General features: G+C 33.5%; 1 protein-coding gene across 1 annotated transcript in view; it reads left to right on the top strand.

The window, feature by feature from the left end:
• LOC128187860 (deleted in malignant brain tumors 1 protein-like) overlaps window positions 1-23,524 on the top strand; it is a 45,265-nt gene that overhangs the window by 5,236 nt on the left and 16,505 nt on the right. Inside the window, exons 2-19 of the mRNA XM_052858508.1 lie at window positions 13,219-13,363; window positions 13,564-13,742; window positions 14,878-15,022; window positions 15,254-15,429; window positions 15,592-15,736; window positions 15,965-16,149; window positions 16,294-16,438; window positions 16,629-16,807; window positions 17,908-18,052; window positions 18,298-18,482; window positions 18,627-18,771; window positions 18,962-19,140; window positions 20,241-20,385; window positions 20,631-20,806; window positions 20,966-21,110; window positions 21,338-21,522; window positions 21,668-21,812; window positions 22,028-22,206. Of these exons, the coding sequence (XP_052714468.1) occupies window positions 13,219-13,363; window positions 13,564-13,742; window positions 14,878-15,022; window positions 15,254-15,429; window positions 15,592-15,736; window positions 15,965-16,149; window positions 16,294-16,438; window positions 16,629-16,807; window positions 17,908-18,052; window positions 18,298-18,482; window positions 18,627-18,771; window positions 18,962-19,140; window positions 20,241-20,385; window positions 20,631-20,806; window positions 20,966-21,110; window positions 21,338-21,522; window positions 21,668-21,812; window positions 22,028-22,206 (2,928 nt within the window). The remainder of the gene's footprint in view (window positions 1-13,218; window positions 13,364-13,563; window positions 13,743-14,877; window positions 15,023-15,253; window positions 15,430-15,591; window positions 15,737-15,964; window positions 16,150-16,293; window positions 16,439-16,628; window positions 16,808-17,907; window positions 18,053-18,297; window positions 18,483-18,626; window positions 18,772-18,961; window positions 19,141-20,240; window positions 20,386-20,630; window positions 20,807-20,965; window positions 21,111-21,337; window positions 21,523-21,667; window positions 21,813-22,027; window positions 22,207-23,524) is intronic.

Raw genomic sequence — 23,524 nt, 5'->3', positions numbered from 1 at the left:
TGTCAATAAACTCCACAGGGCGAAAAACAATCTTTAAGCAAGTCCTTAAAGGTGGCTTAAAGGTGGCGTAAAGGTGGCTTAAAGGGTATACAATCTTTAAGCCACCTTTAAGCCACCTTTAAGCTGAGCTTATAGGTCCTTAATGTCCAAACTTCTTTAAGTCATCTTTAAGTCATCTTTAAGCTACCTTTAAGCATCTTTAAGTGGCATTTACGCTCCCTTTAAGTTGTCTTTAAACCATCTTTAAGTTGCCTTTAAGTCAAGTTTGATCAAACTGAACAATAAAAAAATATATTAAATGCAAAAGCTCTTTTATAGGGAGGGGAGGGGGTGATCCGAGTGATGATATAATTTCCAATGAAGGGGGGGGGTGTTCCAGGCGGTTTTTGATTGTCGCTCAATTAAACACATATCGCTATCATCAACAACGCTCCGATGGACACAGATTGCCGTTATAAAATTCTTTATAATTTTTTTTTTCAAAATTATTGTAGGGCTAAGCGCAGTCTCTGTATTATAATTTGCGCATGAAATTATATTTAAGTATGTTTGTTTCCTATTATAAATTAATCGGTGAAATAAATAAATCAATCTCTCTCTCTCTCTCTCTCTCTCTCTCTCTCTCTCTCTCTCTCTCTCTCTCTCTTAGTTCATCCGGTTATTAAACAAAATAAAGATAATGAACCAAAACTGCATGATTTAATTGAATAATCGGTTGAAGGTATGTATTTTTTTTCAATTTTAATTATTTCTAGGTCTACTTCTAGATCTGCCAGATACATGTTATAGATGAAAAGACTCTCAACTGCTTTTGTTATATCGGGCAAGATATTACTGCTTTGTTTGTCTAGACATAGTTTAGTTCGTTTGTGTATATCTAATTAGAGTCTATTGTTTGTCCAACTTAAGAAAATCCCTGGAACTAACCCAGAATATACAAGATATACACAACAGTTGTGTCGTGTGCCCAGGTGCACATTTGTGTATATCTAATTAGAGTCTATTGTTTGTCCAACTTAAGAAAACCCCTGGAACTAACACAGAATATACAAGATATACACAACAGGTGTGTCGTGTGCCCAGGTGCAAGTCAGGGTTTCTAAAGGCGTTGAAATCATAGTATGTACGTGTATACGATAAGTCTAGTGAATAAAAGTTTATTTACATTTGTAATTCATTTTCAAAGTATTATTTCCTAACTCTGGGTTTTAAAAAATGTTACGTCTACAAATTAAAGAGACATGTATGTAAGAGTAAAATCTAGAGGCTAATTAATTCCTGTACCGGTGATAATAAATAAGGGTTAAATTGTTTTAATATATGTATAAGAGTAAATATGTCACATACCCGGCCTGGTACATCATACAATTGTATGTACAAGTATATGTATACATCATTTGCAATTGTCACATGGAGTAAATACGTCACCCGCAATTGGTAATATTGTTTGTTATATAATTGATAGTCTAAAAATCATGTATATAATTAAATGTTTAAACATACTGGAAGGGTGCCGTGATCATGAAAACCGGGAAAATTGTGTAGAACTAATACTCTAATAGTTTCAATGCATTTAATAAAAGAAATGATTTCATCTTCTTCCTTGCATTTCATTTAGCTATGAATTAGATGACCGTTTATCTACTCGGTTTAAATTTATTTACTAAGTAAGCCTAACGGTTTCCATTAAGGTATAATATATTTCTTTTTTTCACTTAAGACCAAGTTCCGTATTTCATTCTAAATATATGCATGCATGTAATTTATAAATTAGATATGATTGATTGTTACAATATGAATGGAAGTCAAAATCTTTTCAAGTAAAAACATTGATTCAATATCCACTGATATATAGGATAAAAAAACCTCCTTAAAAAATAAAGTTGCCGTGGCACAGAGGATGTGAGGTAATGCTGGTAAACGAAGGGTCCCGGGTTCAATCCTCGTCTTGGGCGATTTGATTATTTTTTTTTTCATTTTATTTTCTAGAACAAAAACCGTTTTTAATACCTTTTCTATCATTATCATATATTAAGTTGATATATTTTGATGGTAAATTAAGCACAATATTGAATTAAAAGATTTTTTTATGACTTAAAGGTGGCTTAAAGGTGGCTTAAAGGTAGCTTAAAGGTAGCATAAAGGTGGCATAAAGAAGTTTGGACATTAAGGACCTATAAGTTGTCCTTAAAGGTGGCTTAAAGGTGGCTTAAAGATAGTCTTTAAGCTGCCTTTAAGCCATCTTTACGCTATCTTTAAGTCATCTTTAAGCAACACATATAGCTTAAAGATGGCTTAAAGATCGTCTTTAAGCTACCTTTAAGCATCTTTAAGCTATCTTTAAGGAGAACTTAAAGATGGTCATTCATCCTGTGCTCCGTTTAGACAAAAAGTACGGGAAATGAGCATTATGACATCACAGTATATTGCAAACCTCGAAAGTACTTATTGATATATTTATTAGCAAATTTAACTTATACTAATCTTTTAATTGAGAACAACAAATGCTATTACTTACAATTTTGATGTCTGATCATGAAAAACTTTTACAAGTGAATTTGAAATATGCTATGTAACTTAAAAACTTCTACGATCTTTGTAAAATCTTACAAATGAATTATTTGTTAATGAAATTAACCCTGTGACCTTCAAAATTATTTAACATATGCAATATAAATTACGGTTTCTACTAACAAATATTCTTATCTTATAAAGTTCGCACCGTTTTTCAAAATCTACGATATAACATCAAGTTATTTTATAATTCAGTTGTGAATTTTGACATGATTATGCCCTTGCAATATTCAATTTTTTAAATGACATCAAAACCACAAATACATATGCTTGTACCATGCGACTGCCATATCACGTGTTCACTATGAACATTAAATATTGTACTGTTATATATATATTTTTGAAATATATTGCATTTCAGTAACTGTAATTGATTTTAAAAAGGATATGCCAGTTGAATTAAAGTATACGTGTTTTCATCACAAAAATTTGCCGATATTTTTATTGGCCGCCTTAACTGTACTGCGTATACAAAATGGCATAAATTTGAATATTTCCAACAGAGAGAGGATATACACTAGGAGATTAAATATCTCCATATTAATTTATACTCTTTGCAGAAATCCTTTGTATCTTAATTCGAAACAATAAAAATTAAATGGGCACAAATATAGATGAAGAAGATTATAAAAAATATAGCACTATGTATATGAAACTTCATTAATCATAGAGGCTTCTAAAGATCCCCTAACGCTAGACTTATACGCAAATGTGTCTGGTTTAAAGGTAAACTTTAGTAAAACAAAAAATGATTTGGATAGAGTGTAAAAAATTCTCATAAGAAGTTTACCAACACTCTAGATTGATATTTACTGAATTTCACAAAAGGTTTAATCTTTTATGTATAATTTTTTCTGCAAATCTGGAAAATATGATAGAATTAAATTACAAACCAGTCGTGGAAAAAAATGACAAACTCTTATCAAGTATGAATACTAAAAATCTAACATCGACAGGAAAAATAAGAGTGATTTAAACACTTATAGTCCCAAAAATCAATCATTTAATCTTAACTCTACCAAACCCAACTCTAGAGTATATGAGAAGATTTGAAAAAAAAACTTTTCAAATTTATTTGGATATGAAAAGTCTGGAAAAATTAAAAGAAGCACTTTTATTCAAGGATATGAGAATGCCGGATTAAAAATGATAGATTTTGAAAACTTAATGATAGCACTTAAATCAAGTTGAATTAGAAGACTTGTGTTTTTAAAGTTAAAATCGAAAAAACTTGTCTAAAGCTAATTTTGGTTATACATGTATGATAATATGATTATGAAAATTTCAATCAATAGATTTTGGAAAAATGTATAACAATGTTGGAGAACAGCGATTGATGAGCAAAAAGGAAATTGTGATAGAATGTCTAATGAACACATACATGTATGGTATAAGCCAGATTTTAAAATCGACAATAAATCAGTTTTCTTTATTCTTGTTATCAAAGAAAAGAACTTCTCATAAATCTGAAACAAAATGAATTTCAGAAATTGAATCTACTCAAAAAAAGTGGAGGAAAATTTACAGTCTGCCTTTTCAGTTCACAAAGAATTCAAAATTACTGTGGCTTCAGTACAACAATTACTGAGGATCTTGCCAATTAATTATTATTTACATAGAGTATAGATAGTAAATTCTTCATTGTGTTACTTCTGTCAACAGACACCTGAGACAAAAAAACAAATTTTTGTCGGCTATAATTTAGTGAAAGAAATTAGAATTGAACTGGAGAAATAGATGATAAACATCCTGGTTTACAAGCAAATTTTGATAAATATTCAATCCTTTTAAGAAAATATGATAATAGAAATATTAGAGTTAGAAGATTTAATCATTTTTTTCACAAAACAAGTTAAAAAAAAACACCAAGGCTAAATGTAAATATCAATAAGAAATCTATAACCGGAACACTGTTTATAAAGAAAACTTTGCTTCTGAAAAACTGTAATAATTATTTGTTTGATACTTATTTGAAAGAAATATTTCAAAGTTAAGAACGTTCATTACCATCTATAATCTCTCATTATAGTCCCTGTCTCACAGGGCGAAAAACAATTTTTAAGCAAGTCCTTAAAGGTGGCTTAAAGGTGGCTTAAAGGATATTAATCTTTAAGCCACCTTTAAGTCACCTTCAAGCTGAGCTAATAAGTCCTTAATGTCCAAACTTCTTTAAGTCACCTTTAAGCTATCTTTAAGCCACCTTTGAGCATCTTTGATTTAAGTGGCATTTACGCTCCCTTTAAGTTGTCTTTACACCAACTTTAAGTTCCCTTTAAGTCAAGTTTGATCAAGCTGAACAAGAAAAACATATATTAAATGCAAGCGCTCTTTTATAGGGATTGGAGGGGGTAATCTGAGTGATGATATAATTTCAAAGGAAAAGGGGGTGTTGCAGGCGGTTTTTATTGTCGCTCCATTTAACACAGATCGCTTTCATCAACACTGCTCCGATAAACACAGTTTGCCGTTATAAAATTCTTTATAATTTTTTTTGTTTCAAAATTATTGTAGGGGTGAGCGTAATCTCTGTATCTAAATATGTGCATGGAATTATATTAAAGTATGTTTATCCATAATTGATAATTTTCAAAATAGACCATTACTGCATATAGCATAATTCCACGCATATTCATGAAATAATTAACCTCTATCTGCTCGAAATTGAACCACCTGAGCCATTCATCTTTGTACAGTAAAACATCACAAATAGGTATGTTGCACTCTGCCACTTATGTGTCTTTATTGTTCAATCAAATTTGGTTTGAAATAATCGGGAAAATGACAATAAATGATTATATAACAATAATTAATAATTTATAAAATTAATCATAAGATTAGGATTGTTCATTCTATATGCCATAATCTTTACAACTAAAATAATCCATGACTCCCATTACTGATGTAATCAATGATGTGATTGATTAGATAATTAATGCAAAACATAATCTTTGTAATCTGAAAGTGCCATGTACTTGATTAATTCTAATTAAATCAAATTCAGATCCCAAGGAGGGAGGGAGAACATTTTTAGTGGCAACCTTTAAAAATGGACTAATATTTGCCAGAATATACATGTGCCTAACAAACCTTAGTCACATATACATGCAAACACATACAAATACTATCCATGCATGGGTAAGGATATACCTATGCCCCACCCAAGAAGATGTAAAAGGTAACCTAATACTTGTTATATATAGTAATCATAGGTAGAAATATACATATGTCAAACCCATTCAAAGCTTTGACATGAAAATAATAATTTATTTTTCAAATTATTTTAACACTGTCAAAGGTAGGAATTAAACTATAACCGACAGTCCTAGTTACGCACTATAAGTTATCACGAAATATACATATGTTCCTGAATAACAGTGTCTATCCATAAGTTCACAGTCAAGACATATTTTTAATACCGCAGAAAGTTTACCCCTAGAAACTGGAATATTTGGTACTTAACAAAAAGTGGCCCATTTTGTAATCCTCTTAACTTAATGTAGTCTTCAAGGCATTGAACTGGACAATACTTTTTGTTACTTGCAGAGTGAATAGTGAGAAAAAATGGTTTTCCCATGTGATGTTTATATGTAACAAATTTGATAAGTAAATGGTCTTGCTGCCTGGAAATTTGATTAAACTGAATTAAATTTTTGTTAATTACCTTTTGACATGATGTTATTTCCCCGAATCTCAAGAATCCATGAAAGGCCAACAAAAACATTGCTCTAAACAAGGCTTTTTCAAATGCATTGGAAACTGTTATGTTTCTTATTATAAATTAATCGGTGAAATCGGTGAAATTGCCACATGCAGTAAATACGTCACCAGTAACTGGTAATATTGTTTGTTATAGAATTGATATTCTAAAAATCATGTTTACAAATATATAAACATACTGGAACGGCGCCGTTAAGTTATCATGAGAACCGGGAAATTGCGTAGAACTAATACCCTAATAGTGTCAATGCATTTGATAAAAGAAATGATTTCATCTTCTTCCTTGCATTTCATTTAGCTATGAATTAGATTTATTAACTAAGTAGGCCTGCTTAACGGTTTCCATTTAGGTATAATATATTTTTTTCACTGAAGACCAAGTTTCGTATTTCATTCTTAATACATGCATGCATGTAATTTATAAATTAGATATAATTGATTGCTACAAACTGAATGGAAGTCAAAATCTTTTCAAGTAAAAAATACACATTCAGTACATTGATTCAATATCCACTACTATATAGGATATAAAAACAACTTAAAATATATAAGTTGCCGTGGCGCAGAGAGAGTGAGGTGGTGCTGGTAAACGAATGGTCCCGGATTCAATCCTCGTCTTCGGCGTTTTGAATTTTTTTTTCAATTTTTTTTCCAGAACAAAAACCGTTTTTAATACTTTTTAAATCATAAAGTTAATACATTTTGTTGGTAAATTAAGCACAATATTGCATTGAAAGATTTTTTAATTGATTAAAGGTGGCTTAAAGGTGGCTTAAAGAAGTTTGGACATTAAGGACCAATAAGTTGTCCTTAAAGGTGGATTAAATTTAGTCTTTAAGCTGCCTTAAAGCCATATTTACGCTTTCTTTAAGCCATCTTTAAGCTACCTATATGTGTTGCTTACAGGTGGCTTAAAGATCGTCTTTAAGCTACCTGTAATATCCGGAAATTTATTGTCCATTTTGTAATGGTTTCATGTTTAGTGTGTTGTCTTGTTTGTGACGTCAGTTCCGTAATAAATGTGTACGAGCACATGGTGTTATTCTTTCCGAGCAGCAATTCCTCGATATTACACTGGCGACGAGGATGGCAATGAATCTGCCTCAATTCCCTGAATTCGTAGTACATGCAGAAGGAAGTACTGCAACAAGATGGAAGAAATGGAAGGACCGACTCGAGATTCTGTTGGTTGCATTAAATATCAGTGACAAAAGGCGCAGAAATGCAATTCTTCTACACTACGCAGGTGAGGAAGTACACGACATACTTACGATGTTAACTCTAGCACAAGATGAAGAAGACCCTTACAAACAAGCGTTAGATGCTCTCGATGCTTACTTTGTCCCCAAGCGGAATAAGGCGTATGATATTTACAAATTCAGGCAGTCGAAACAGGAGACAAGAGAAACTATAGACACTTTCCACACACGTTTGAGCAAGCTTGCTGAGACATGTGAGTTTGAGAAAATAGACAAATAAAAATTAAGTCACAAATTATTCAGTCGTGCAGCTCTACAAGATTGCGGAGAAGATCTCTTCGTGAGAGTGAAATAGACTTGAAACAATTACTTCTATTGGCGCGTTCATTTGAAATTAGTGATGAACAGGCCACTGGTATTGAAAACGACGCTGCGCATGTCAACGCCATGAAAAAATTACTGCACGAAAACAAAACCACAAACCAAATCAACCTAACAGAGGAAAATGCAATTATCACAGAGGAGGATACAGAGGCAACTATCATAGAGGGGAACACAGAGCAAACTCGGTAAGAGACAACGAAGAAGAGTGTCACAATTGTGGAGGATCATACCCTCATCAAGGAAAGTGTCCAGCAAAAGGAAAACGATGAAATTCCTGTGGAAAGGACGATCATTTTAGTCGCGTGTGTAGATCAAAATCAGTGAAACAAATTCAGATGCGGGAGCCTACTAACATTGAATCTTCGAGTTCAGAAGACGAATACACTTTTCATATCAAGAGACCCAAAGTAAGCAACATTAAACAACCGAAAACAAATATGTGACACAGAAATCGAAATGCTGGTAGACACAGGTACAACCATAAACATTCTTGATGAATCAAGCTACAGTAAACTAAGAAATTGCCAAGCTGTTAACCCTACTATTACAAAGGTCTTTGCATATGGAGCAGAAAAACCAGCTAACTTAGTCGGCAGCATTTATACAAACATTTCATCACTCAGTAGACAGACGTCCATGATGACAGAAGTTTACATTGTGAGGGGCAATTGTGGATCATTGCTCAGTTACAAAACAGCTGTGGACCTAGATATCATTCCAGTTATCAAGTCGATTACACCAGACCAGATTCTTGATAAATACTCAGACCGATTTGAAGGTATCGGGAAGATAAAAGACCTCCAACAACATATTTATGCAGATGAAAGCAAAGCAAAGCCACACCGACGCATGCCGTTTCATAAGAGAAAAAAAGTTTAGGCTGAATTGGAAAGACTAGAACAACTTGATGTCATAGAGAAAATTGATGGTCCCACACATTTTATCTCCTATAGTAATCGCCCCAAAACCAAAGAAGCCAGAAGAGATAAGGATCTGCGTAGATATGAGACAAGTCAATACAGCTATCAAGAGAGACCTACACATCACCCCCACCATAGACGATGTAATACTAGACCTAAACGGCTCACGTGTCTTCTCAAAATTGGACCTCAACTCTGGATATAACCAAGTTTAACTTGCACCCAAATCACAAAACCTTACAGCATTTACTACACATGTGGGACTACAAGGAGGTACAAGCGATTGATATTTGGAATCAGTTGTGCAGCAAAAACAATTTTCAAGCCATCATCATAGACTGTCTAGAAGGCCTAGAAGGTGCAAGAAACATTAGCGATGATATCATTGTGTTTGCTAAGACCCAAGAAGAACATGACCGAAGACTCAAGAATGTGCTTCAAAGATTGCGTGAAAAAAATATAACAAGTCAAAATGTGAATTTAACAATACCTCTGTTGAGTTCCCTGGATACTGCTTCAGTGCAGAAGGTGTGTCAGCTGACCTGAAAAAGATTTATGCCATAAAATCAGCCACAGCTCCACAGAACGCTGGTGAACTACGTACTCTTCTCGGATTGGCAAATTACGTATCTCGTTTCATACCGGACATCGCAACCATTGTGGCTCCATTACGCACTGTTACCCACCAAAACACAACATGGCAGTGGGGCAAGAAAGAACAATCTGCATTTAAAGAACTCAAGGAGAAACTCAGCAGTGAAGTAATGGCATACTTCAACCCAGCAAAGAGTACCAAGCTAGGTACTCGTTGATGCAAGCCCAGTGGGACTAGGCGCCGTTCTGACTCTGGAAGGGAAGATCATATCATACGCAAGCAAGGGGCTATCAGATGTGGAAAAGAGGTATTCACAGACAGAAAAGGAAGCTTTGGCCATAGTATGGGGGATTGAACACTTTCATCTGTACTTTTTTGGGTCGGAGTTAATACTGACCACTGACCACAAACCTTTAGAGATAATATCCAACAACCCTCACAGCAAGCCTCCGGCAAGGATCGAGAGGTGGCGTTTACAGCTACAACCCTATGATTTTAAAGTGGAGTATCGACCGGGTAAAGGAAATGCCGGCGGACTATCTCTCAAGACACCCTGGACAGGAGGTGAAGATATTCAGACACTCAAAGATTGCAGAAAAATACTTGAACTTTATTGTTTCTTCATCCAAGACAAAAACACTTACTATCAAACAGATAACAGATGCATCAAACAAGGACCCCGTCATTCAAGAAGTCATTACAAGAATGCTCAAAGCAGAGTGGGAATCATCTCTAAATGATCCCTGCATTCGATCATACTTCGTCAACCGTGACAAATTTACCATCGCTCCTTCTGAAAACGGAAGCATTCTACTCTTCGAAAACCGTCTCCTCATACCAGAACACCTACGGAAGACAGTTGTAGAACTGGCCCAGGAGTGACACCAAGAAGTAGTGAAGACAAAGCAACAATTACGAGACAGAGAATGGTTTCCTGGAATCAACCAGCTAGTCGAAGAGATCTGTAATAAATGCATACCCTGTGCTGCTAGTACTCCAACAAAACATCACGAACCACTACAGATGACAGAAATACCTGATGAACCCTGGTCTCGTGTTTCCGCTGATTTTTGTGGTCCGTTTCCAACAGGAGAGTACCTATTGGTTGTGATAGATGACCATTCAAGATACCCTGTGGTAGAAGTACTGCGATCTACATCTGCCAGATCTGTAATTCCTCTATTTGACAAAATTTTCTCATTGTTCGGAATACCAGAAGAGCTGAAAACGGATAATGGCCCACCATTCCAAAGTTTTGAATTCAGACAGTTTGCAGAACAATTAGGATTCAAACACCATATGATCACGCACTTATGACCGAAGGCCAATGGAGAGGCTGAGAGATTTATGAGAATCCTAGCCAAAGCCATCAGAACAGCCCACATAGAATCCAGAAATTAGAAACGAGAAATATTTACCTTTCTGAGGAACTACAGGGCAACACCCCATAGTACCACCAACCTATCTCCGGCAGAAAGTCTTCTAAACAGAAAAATGAGGACCAAATTACCACAGATAAAGGAAAAAAAAAGAAACTGTTTGATTTCTTCAGCAAGGACAGCCAGGCAAAAGAGAAAAAAAAGTGTATGCTGACACGAGAAACAATGCGAAGGAATCGTATACCAAAGAAGGCGATACAGTGCATGTGAAGACTCCAAAAGAAAACAAGCTTTCAACACCGTTCGTTCCAAACCGTACATTGTGAAGAAAAAAACCGGAAGTCAGATAACCGCAGAACGGGGAGGGCAAACCATAGTTCGAAATTCATCTCATTATAAGAAAATCAAAGTTGATCCTGACACACTGAAGGACCAAGAAAAAGGCAAAGATGAGCTGGAAGAAATCCAAATACCGAATATCCGACTATCAATGAGTCTGACAAAGATCCTCTTCTGTATGTTCGCAACAGACCAATACGCACAGCCAAACCACCAGAGTACCTAAAGGACTACTTTCTCACTTGAGTGTTCTTAAAATTGTTCGTGTGACTTGTAAACGTGTTTATTTGTTGAAATTAGACTCAAGATTCTCGTCATGCAAAGGTGTGTTATCTAGTCATGTTTTTGTGTATCTTCTCTTAAAGCAGTGAATTTCTTTTGGACTTTATTCGAACATTCAAATAATGTGTTTATCATTTAATTTAAAAAAAAGAAAGTGATGTAATATCCGGAAATTTATTGTCTATTTTGTAATGGTTACATGTCTAGTGTATTGTCTTGTTTGTGACGTCAGTTCCGTAATAAATGTGTACGAGCACTGGTGTTATTCTTTCCGAGCAGCAATTCCTCGATATTACAATACCTTTAAGAATCGTTAAGCTATCATTAAGGAGAACTTAAAGGTTATCATTCATCCTGTGTCTCTTATTGTTTCTTCTTTTTGTTCTGTACCTTTAAATGTTTCTTTTTTACTAAAAAAAAACTAAATTGTCCACATAGATTACACACCACCACTTCTTTATATATATATATATATATATATATATATACATATATATATATATATATATATATATATATATATATATATATATATATATATATATATATATATATATATATGTGTGTGTGTGTGTGTGTTTCATGTATCAATCAAACAAATACTCTAGATACATACGTTTACCTCGCAACTTTGTGTTTATGCGCTATGCTTATACTCTGGTATGTAACTTTGTGAAAGTGCAATAAAAATGATTGGGGTTACAAAGCGCATTAAGTAAAACAAAAAAGCACAGTTGTAAAAATTCTAGCCATTTGCTTCTCAAAATGATTGAACATGACGATTTTTTCACAGTACTTAGTTGGGAAGACTCATTAGGGCTGAGACAAAATGTGTTACGTTCACAAGATAAGAAAACAATACTGAAATCCAAGTGAACGGTTTTCAAATATCTTGTATAAGATCCTTTCCATTGCACAGTTACAACGTCGTGCATACGCAAAACAAAAAGTGGTTTTGATTATGCTGCTTAATAAAAAAATTTAAAGTCATATGTTTCGGTTTTAAGAAAGATAAATTGTATAGTGTGTCAGTTCTTCCCGAAAAGATTTCTTCTTCTATCTAAAGTGCTTTTTGAAATTCTTGATTTTGTTTTAATAATTTCGTTTATAATAGAAAGTAAGAAAGAGAATGGTCCGTGCAAAATGCAAAATGCCTCGACTGGAAAGTAACTGATAATACTGTTGATTTATTAGAATTCTTTGAGACTCAGTGTTCGTGGTATTCGTTGCTGGGCCTTCCCCAAAAATTTACATCTTTGACCAAAAACAAATTTTCAAGAGTTAGATTTCTTGCTGAAACTTACAATTTATAACCCAACCTTATTATTTGAAAAGCGATCATTCTATAAAGGTGCATGGTCACGAGTTTGGTCAAATTAATTTTTCTTATTATCATTGTTTATGGGGTTTAATAGTGCATTTCTGATGATCAACCAAAATGTGGGTGTCGATAGAAGAGTTATAAGCAAGATACAGAGCTCGCAATTCCCTGTAATGTGAACATGGTCTGTGCCATGTTTTTGTTTACATTGGTTTAATATCCCAAATAAAGTTCTTTTACAGATGATATTGTTATATTTGCTAATTCGTTTTAAACAAATAAACATCGTTTGTTACATTCATCATGGAAATTTAATTTCAACATTTAAAATAAAAACAAACAACCAGAAAGACCAAAGTTTTGTTTACATAACAGTGCATTTCAAGCTCTTGCTTAAAAATCAACGCATTGTAAGCAGTATGTATTGGAAAATATAAGTTTGACCAAACTCATGAATACATGTATGTCCCTTTAGCAGCTGTCTTATAATTATATTACTTGTGTCAAGATACTGCTGTCCGACTTGTTGGAGGACGGACTGAATATGAAGGTCGATTAGAAGTTTACAAATTGGGAAAATGGGGAACAGTTTGCGATGATGGTTTAAATGATACACTATCTGTTGTGGTGTGTCGATCATTAGGATTACCTTGGTAAGAACTTTATTCTAAACGTAGTCATTTTAACCATTTTATGAACGCAAACATTTACAAATTGTTACATCGCGTTACATCAAAACTGCTCCATTATTTTTTCGATTTTTCACAAAATTTGTATATTTTCTATTTTAAACAATATACTTAAATTTACTAATTCTGTTAATATCAAATGTACAACAAATCTCATCATTCAGGAATGCATCAAAAGCCTATGGCGGTGCTGCATATGGACAGGGATCTGGTCCTATCTGGTTGGATAACGTCAAATGTATGGGATCTGAGACAGGCATTGAGGAGTGTAGTCACAATCCCTGGGGATCTCATAACTGTAACCATGGAGAGGATGTCTCCATCAGCTGTTTCCCGTCAACAGGTAAGGACGTTTTCCACTTTTTAAGCAATTTGCCGAAACATAGCAGGTTTTTAAGGACATATTATGTAGGCGTAAAATGTTTTCATCTAACGAAGTTATTCATATTCTCTAAAATTTAAATACATATGAGCTTAGTAGTTGTTCTCTACGCAAGCATTGAAAGGAAAAATCACTGGGCATAAAGTGTCTATTAGACCCTCGTCATTTCTTTTTTCATTTAAGATCAAGTTTTAATAAGTCAGATTTAGTAACATTCTCATTATAAGGCTGTCAATGTTAATGATGACCAAGAAGAAAGAAACAATTTTTAAGTTCTGATAATAAAGATATCAAAAGTTTCTAATAAAGAAACAATATGAAACGACCGTACATTAAGGACTGTTACCAAGCGGGTACTCGCGTATTCTAGAATTTAAAAGGGCTGGATAGTATTGGTTATTTTTAGACTGTTTTGATTATCTTTAAAGATGAGCTCCATATATAGATAGGGAAAATTGAGATATTTAAAAGGTATATCATATTGATTAGTTCATTTATTGTTAATGCTTGAACTATTAATATTTTAAGACTTTAGATAGATCTTGTAGTTAATTTGTTGACCATCCAGCCTCCTCAACCCCCAATAGGTGCTGTGTCAGTGTCAGACTTTTGTTTCATTAATGGTTCTCAAAATTAGCCTCAGTTGTGCTTGATTTCTTTTTTTATGTTTGAACATTGAGGATGAATTTGTAGCCATATCTTAAAATACCTACAATATCTGATACAGTACACAATAACAGAAGAAAATACTTTGGGTTCATTTTTGATTGAATTCATTTCTATATTGACGTTAACTTGATAAATGTTATTATCAATGGCCTGTCGAGGCGGCAACTTAGAATATTGTCAATTTGGGATTTGCTTCTTTTACATTTCTTTATCAATAACACCGATAAATTTTACTGATTAAATATTAATGTACTAGCGTGACCAAGTGAATTTAATATTATTGATAATGACAATGTATAAAGTATCAGACATTTATAAACTTAACGTGTAGCGAAGAACAATAATATAGTGTAGGTTTCATTCTGATGAAATTGTAGTTTTCTTGTTAATCTAAAAATACAATGTTAACTTTTTTCTTGTATTTTAGACATTGCTGTCCGACTTGTTGGAGGGACGAGTGAAAAGGAAGGTCGATTAGAAGTGAACAGGTTGGGGAGTTGGGGAACAGTGTGTGATGATAATTTGAACGATAAACTGGCAGTTGTGGTGTGTCGATCTTTAGGCTTGTCTTGGTAATCTTCATTGTTGCTGTAGTAGAATTCAGTTTAAAACTTGAAATTTATATCAAGTTATAAACAAGTAGTATTAATGCCATCTGACCTATCAAAAGACTTGTTTGATATCTTAAAACTATTCAGTTTTATTTCTTTAGGTTTTTTTTTATTATAAGTAAGAAAAACGGATCATTATTTTTTTACCCTCGGAACACCTATTTATGATTTTGTCGGATTTTAAATTTCCAGGGCAACATCTGAGGCATATGGCGGTGCTGTACATGGTCAAGGATCAGGAACAATCTGGTTAGACAATGTTAACTGCATAGGATCTGAGTCAAACATTGCAGAGTGTAGTCACAGTCCCTGGGGGTCTAACAACTGTAACCATGGTGATGATGTATCCATCAACTGCTTACCCAATGGTAATTTTTTTTAATCATTTAATGCATCACCGAACCTGTGTATAAGCATTTTCAGGTAAAAAAAAAGTATACGCTAAGATGTTTAATTATAAGACATGGACAATGTTGTCATATAAGAATGATCATCTTAAAAAACTGTTCTTTTTTATTTCCTGTCTCAAGCTACTTTTGTCCAACTTGTTGGAGGAACGACTGAATATGAAGGTCGATTAGAAATTTACAAACTTGGAAGTTGGGGAACAGTGTGTGATAATAATTTTAACCATAACCTGTCTGTTGTGGTGTGTCGATCATTGGGCTTGCCTTGGTAATGTTGATTGCTACAAGAGTGGTACTCGTAATCTATTAATGTTGATGTATTATCTACAGAAAGAAATGGTTTGATATCTAAAACCATTCTTTCATATTTTTTTCCATTATATTTCATTCTTTGGATGTGATATTATCAATTACAAAAACATGTCAGCATTTTTCACAATTAAACAATCATTTACAATGATGTTGTCAGCAAAAATGTGTGTTTTTAATTATTCAGGGCAACATCAGAGGCCTATGGCGGTGCTGTATTTGGTCGAGGATCTGGTACAATCTGGTTAGACAATGTTAACTGCATAGGATCTGAGTCAAACATTGCAGAGTGTAGTCATAGTCCCTGGGGATCTAACAACTGTAATCATGGAGATGATATATCAATCAACTGCTTGCCCAATAGGTCCAATGGTAAATTTGTCTAATCATTTAATGCCTATTTATAAGCATTTTCGTTTGAAAAATGTGTTCTATAAGATGTTTAATTATCAGACTGAGAATGTCATATAAAGATGATCATCTCAAAAACTGTTCTTTTTTATTACCTGTCTGAAGATACTGCTGTCCGACTTGTTGGAGGAACGACTAAATATGAAGGTCGATTAGAGGTGTACAAATCGGGAAAATGGGGAACAGTGTGTGATGACGGTTTAAATGATACACTAGCTGTTGTGGTGTGTCGATCATTAGGCTTACCTTGGTAAGACTTTTCATTATGAAAGTGGTCCTACAATTCACTTTATGTTAACAAAAGTTTAAAAATGATACATGGTTAATATGATTTTTCACAACGTGTTTAATTTTTTTATTTGCACAAAAAAATAAAATGGTTCAACTCTGATATTATTAGTTGACAATGTTAAGTTCAGGTGATTACTCTCATCATTCAGGAATGCATCCAAAGCCTATGGCGGTGCTGCATATGGACAGGGATCTGGTCCTATCTGGTTGGACAACGTCAAATGTATGGGATCTGAGACAGGCATAGAGAAGTGTAGTCACAGTCCCTGGGGATCTCATAACTGTAACCATGGAGAGGATGTCTCCATCAGCTGTTTCCCGTCAACAGGTAAGGACGTTTTCCATTTTTTAAGCAATTTTCTGAAAACATAGCAGGTTTTTAAAGACATATTACGAAGGTGTAAAATGTTTTCATCTAACGAAGTTATTCATTTTATCTAAAAGTTGAATACATGTACATATGAGCTGAGTAGTTGTTCTCTATGCAAGTATTGTAAGGAAAAATTGTCGGCATATTTTCACTGGGCAAAAGGTTTCTATTTGATCCTCGTCATTTCTTATTTGAATTAGGATCAAGTTTTAATCAGTCAGATTAAGTAACATTATCAATACAAGGCTGTCAATGTTAATGATGACAAAAAAACAACAATTCTTAAGTTCTGATTATAAAGATATCAAAAGTTTCTAATATAGAAACAATATGAAACAACCGTACATGAAGAATTGTGTCCAAGCACATACTCTAGTATTTTAAAAGGGCGGGATATTATTGGCCATTTTTAGACTATTTTGATTTTTTGATTTTCTTTAAAGATGAGCTCCATATTAAGATTAGGAAAATTGAGAAATTTAAAAGGTGTATCATATTGATTATTCCTTTTATAATTAATGCTTGAACTATTGATATTTTAAGACTTTAGATAGATCTTGTGGTTAATTTGTTGACCACCCAGCCTCCTCAACCCCTAATAGGTGCTGTGTCAGTGTCAGACTTTTGTTCCATAAATGGTTCTTAAAAGTAGTCTCAATTGTGCTTGATATCTTTTGTTTTCAATTTGAACATTGAAGATGAATTTGTTTTTCTATCTTAAATCCCTATAATATCTAATACAATACACAATAACATAAGAAAAGACGGTAATCTCATTACTGAAGGAATCGAGGCGGCAACTTAGAATATTGTCAATTTGGATTTGTTTCTATTACTTTTCTTTATCTATGACACTGATAAATTTTACTGATTTAACATTAATGTATTAGCATGACTAAGTGTCTTTAATATTATTGATAATGACAATACAATGATCAGACATTTATAAACTGAACGTTTCGAGAAGACCAATGAAATAGTGTAGGTTTCATTCTGATAAAGTAATAGTTTTCTTGTTAATCTTGAAATACAATGTTAACCTTTTTCTTGTATTGTAGACATTGATATTAGACTTGTTGGAGGGACGAGTGAAAATGAAGGTCGATTAGAAGTGAACAGGTTGGGGATTTGGGGAACAGTGTGTGATGATAATTTGAGCGATAAACTGGCAGTTGTTGTGTGTCGATCTTTAGGCTTGCCTTGGTAATCTTCATTGTTGCAGTAGTCGAGTTCAGTTTAAAACTTGAAATTTATAACAAGTTATAAACAAGAATTAGTAATACCATGTGCCCTATAAAAAGACTTGTTTGATATCTTAAAACTTTTTAGTTTTATTTATCATTCTTTCAATTCTGATGTTTTTTTATTAGTAGTAAGAAAAATAGATCACTATTTTGTTTTACCGTCGGAACAAGTATTTATGATTTTGTCGGGTTTTAAATTACCAGGGCAACATCTGAGGCATATGGCGGTGCTGTATTTGGTCGAGGATCAGGTACAATCTGGTTAGACAATGTTAACTGCATAGGATCTGAGTCAAACATTGCAGAGTGTAGTCATAGTCCCTGGGGATCTAACAACTGTAATCATGGAGATGATATATCAATCAACTGCTTGCCCAATAGGTCCAATGGTAAATTTGTCTAATCATTTAATGCCTATTTATAAGCATTTTCGTTTGAAAAATGTGTTCTATAAGATGTTTAATTATCAGACTGAGAATGTCATATAAAGATGATCATCTCAAAAACTGTTCTTTTTTATTACCTGTCTGAAGATACTGCTGTCCGACTTGTTGGAGGAACGACTAAATATGAAGGTCGATTAGAGGTGTACAAATCGGGAAAATGGGGAACAGTGTGTGATGACGGTTTAAATGATACACTAGCTGTTGTGGTGTGTCGATCATTAGGCTTACCTTGGTAAGACTTTTCATTATGAAAGTGGTCCTACAATTCACTTTATGTTAACAAAAGTTTAAAAATGATACATGGTTAATATGATTTTTCACAACGTGTTTAATTTTTTTATTTGCACAAAAAAATAAAATGGTTCAACTCTGATATTATTAGTTGACAATGTTAAGTTCAGGTGATTACTCTCATCATTCAGGAATGCATCCAAAGCCTATGGCGGTGCTGCATATGGACAGGGATCTGGTCCTATCTGGTTGGACAACGTCAAATGTATGGGATCTGAGACAGGCATAGAGAAGTGTAGTCACAGTCCCTGGGGATCTCATAACTGTAACCATGGAGAGGATGTCTCCATCAGCTGTTTCCCGTCAACAGGTAAGGACGTTTTCCATTTTTTAAGCAATTTTCTGAAAACATAGCAGGTTTTTAAAGACATATTACGAAGGTGTAAAATGTTTTCATCTAACGAAGTTATTCATTTTATCTAAAAGTTGAATACATGTACATATGAGCTGAGTAGTTGTTCTCTATGCAAGTATTGTAAGGAAAAATTGTCGGCATATTTTCACTGGGCAAAAGGTTTCTATTTGATCCTCGTCATTTCTTATTTGAATTAGGATCAAGTTTTAATCAGTCAGATTTAGTAACATTATCAATACAAGGCTGTCAATGTTAATGATGACAAAAAAACAACAATTCTTAAGTTCTGATTATAAAGATATCAAAAGTTTCTAATATAGAAACAATATGAAACAACCGTACATGAAGAATTGTGTCCAAGCACATACTCTAGTATTTTAAAAGGGCGGGATATTATTGGCCATTTTTAGACTATTTTGATTTTTTGATTTTCTTTAAAGATGAGCTCCATATTAAGATTAGGAAAATTGAGAAATTTAAAAGGTGTATCATATTGATTATTCCTTTTATAATTAATGCTTGAACTATTGATATTTTAAGACTTTAGATAGATCTTGTGGTTAATTTGTTGACCACCCAGCCTCCTCAACCCCTAATAGGTGCTGTGTCAGTGTCAGACTTTTGTTCCATAAATGGTTCTTAAAAGTAGTCTCAATTGTGCTTGATATCTTTTGTTTTCAATTTGAACATTGAAGATGAATTTGTTTTTCTATCTTAAATCCCTATAATATCTAATACAATACACAATAACATAAGAAAAGACGGTAATCTCATTACTGAAGGAATCGAGGCGGCAACTTAGAATATTGTCAATTTGGATTTGTTTCTATTACTTTTCTTTATCTATGACACTGATAAATTTTACTGATTTAACATTAATGTATTAGCATGACTAAGTGTCTTTAATATTATTGATAATGACAATACAATGATCAGACATTTATAAACTGAACGTTTCGAGAAGACCAATGAAATAGTGTAGGTTTCATTCTGATAAAGTAATAGTTTTCTTGTTAATCTTGAAATACAATGTTAACCTTTTTCTTGTATTGTAGACATTGATATTAGACTTGTTGGAGGGACGAGTGAAAATGAAGGTCGATTAGAAGTGAACAGGTTGGGGATTTGGGGAACAGTGTGTGATGATAATTTGAGCGATAAACTGGCAGTTGTTGTGTGTCGATCTTTAGGCTTGCCTTGGTAATCTTCATTGTTGCAGTAGTCGAGTTCAGTTTAAAACTTGAAATTTATAACAAGTTATAAACAAGAATTAGTAATACCATGTGCCCTATAAAAAGACTTGTTTGATATCTTAAAACTTTTTAGTTTTATTTATCATTCTTTCAATTCTGATGTTTTTTTATTAGTAGTAAGAAAAATAGATCACTATTTTGTTTTACCGTCGGAACAAGTATTTATGATTTTGTCGGGTTTTAAATTACCAGGGCAACATCTGAGGCATATGGCGGTGCTGTATTTGGTCGAGGATCAGGTACAATCTGGTTAGACAATGTTAACTGTATAGGATCTGAGTCAAACATTGCAGAGTGTAGTCACAGTCCCTGGGGGTCTAACAACTGTAACCATGGTGATGATGTATCAATCAACTGCTTGCCCAATGGTAATTTTTTTAATCATGTAATGCATCATCGAACCTGTGTATAAGCATTTTCAGGTTAAAAAAGGTACACTCTAATATGTTTAATTATAAGACATGGAAAATGTTGTCATATAAGAATGATCATCTTAAAAACTGTTCTTTTTTATTTCCTGTCTCAAGCTACTTTTGTCCGACTTGTTGGAGGAACGACTGAATATGAAGGTCGATTAGAAATTTACAAACTTCGAAGATGGGGAACAGTGTGTGATACTAATTTTAACCATAACCTCTCTGTTGTGGTGTGTCGATCATTGGGCTTGCCTTGGTAATGTTGTTTGCTACAAGAGTGGTACTCGTAATCCATTAATGTTGATTTATTATTTACAGAAAGAAATTGATTGATATCTAAAACCATTCTTTCATTTTTTTTTTCCATTATATTTCATTGTTTGGGTGTGATAATATCAATTACAAAAACAGGTCAGCATTCTTCACAAATGAAACAATCATTTATGATGATATTGTAAACAAGAATGTGTTTAAATTATTCAGGGCAACATCAGAGGCCTATGGCGGTGCTGTATTTGGTCGAGGATCAGGTACAATCTGGTTAGACAATGTTAACTGCATTGGATCTGAGTCTAAAATTGAAGAATGTAGTCACAGTCCCTGGGGATCTAACAACTGTAATCATGGAGATGATATATCCATCAACTGCTTGCCCATTAAGTCCAATGGTAAATTTGTTTTGATCATTTAATGCCTGTTTATAAGCATTTTCGATTGAAATATGTGTTCTCTAAGATGTTTAATTATAATACTGAGAATGTCATATAAAGATGATCATCTTAAAAACTGTTCTTTTTTATAATATGTCTCAAGATACTGCTGTCCGACTTGTTGGAGGAACGACTGAATATGAAGGTCGATTAGAGGTTTACAAATCGGGAAAATGGGGAACAGTGTGTGATGATGGTTTAAATGATACACTATCTGTTGTGGTGTGTCGATCATTAGGCTTACCTTGCTACGACTTTTCATTATGAAAGTGGTCATACAAACCACTTTATGGAAACAAAAATTTACAAAGTACTATAAAAAAATACATCAAAAATTCTCCATAGTAATATGATTTTTCACAACAACGTGTTTAATTTTTTTTTTCACAAAGTAATAAAATGGTTAAACTCTGATATTATTAGTTGAAAATGTTAAGTTCAGGTGATTACTCTCATCATTCAGGACTGCATCAAAAGCCTATGGCGGAGCTGCACATGGACAGGGATCTGGTCCTATCTGGTTGGACAACGTCAAATGTATGGGATCTGAGACAGGCATTGAGGAGTGTAGTCACAATCCCTGGGGATCTCATAACTGTAACCATGGAGAGGATGTCTCCATCAGCTGTTTCCCGTCAACAGGTTAAAATTAGGAGGTTTTCTACGTTTTTAACAATTTACCGAAAACATAACAGGTTTATAAATACATATCACGTAGGCGTTAAGTGTTCCCATCAAACAAATGTTAATTCATTAATATTTTTTAAAATTTAAATTGATTTGAGCCGAGTAGTTGTTCTCTACTCATGCATTATTAGGAGGAAAAGGCGACATTTTATCACTCACGGAGCGAAACGTTTTTACTAGAACTTCGTCATCTCTTATGTAATAAGAATCAAATATTAATCAGTCAGATTTAGTAGCATTATCATTATAAGGCTGTCAATGTTAAAGATGACAAAGAAAAAAATCAACAATTCTTAAGTTCTGATTATAAAGATATCAAAACTTTCTAACGAAGAAACAATATGAAACGACCGTACATTTAGAACTGTTACCAAGCACATACTCTAGAATTTAAAAGGACTGGATAGTATTGGATACTTTTAGACTGTTTTGATTTTCTTTAAAGATGAGTTCCATATAAAGATAGGGAAAATAGAGAAATTTAAAAGGTGTATCCTACTGATTTTTTCTTTTATAACTAATGCTTCAACTATTAATATTTTAAGACTTTAGATAGATCTTGTATTTAATTTGTTGACCATCCAGCCTCCTCAACCCCTAATAGGTGTCGTGTCAGACTTTTGTTCCATTAATGGTTCTCAAAATTAGCCTAGCCTCAGTTGTGCTTGATATCTTTTATTTTCAATTTGAACATTGAGGATAAAGGACTAAGTGCGGTTTTATGCAATTTTTGCCCCCCAAAATCAAAGTTTTAGAAAGAGCTTTAAAATAAGGTGAAAGATAGTTAAAATCATATTGGAAATAAAGGTGTAAAAGGTTATCACCACAGTGACGTCATAATGTAGAAATGACGTCATGAATATTGCATTATTTTGTTAAATTGATGTTTTGTAGCAAAATATGGGTGTTTTCCGATGGTTTTTCGACTGGGAAACATCGAGTGCAGGCTTGCTCAAGTACCATTTTTAGTATAATATGTATAACTATCCGAAGAAAAACATATGTTAAAATCGCACTTGAGCAGACCTGCGCTCTATACTTCCGAATGCAAAATATAGAGCAAAAATGAGAATATTTTCATTTGTTTGCAAATTTGCAGGAATTAGGTCATTTATGTGACGTCATAGATAAACAGCGAGTGAGCAATGATGACTAAAATCAAGATTAAAGTTATAGGCACCCTCTTTACAATGATTTGTGAAGATTTCATTTTCATACGATACTATTTAAAAATTGGTTGAAATCGGGGGCAGATATTTGACCATACCGCACA

The sequence above is a fragment of the Crassostrea angulata genome, chromosome 1, assembly GCF_025612915.1.
Source record: "Crassostrea angulata isolate pt1a10 chromosome 1, ASM2561291v2, whole genome shotgun sequence".
In the NCBI taxonomy this organism is placed as follows: Eukaryota; Metazoa; Mollusca; class Bivalvia; order Ostreida; family Ostreidae; genus Magallana; species Magallana angulata.
This window is presented reverse-complemented; position numbering and strand designations above follow the sequence as displayed.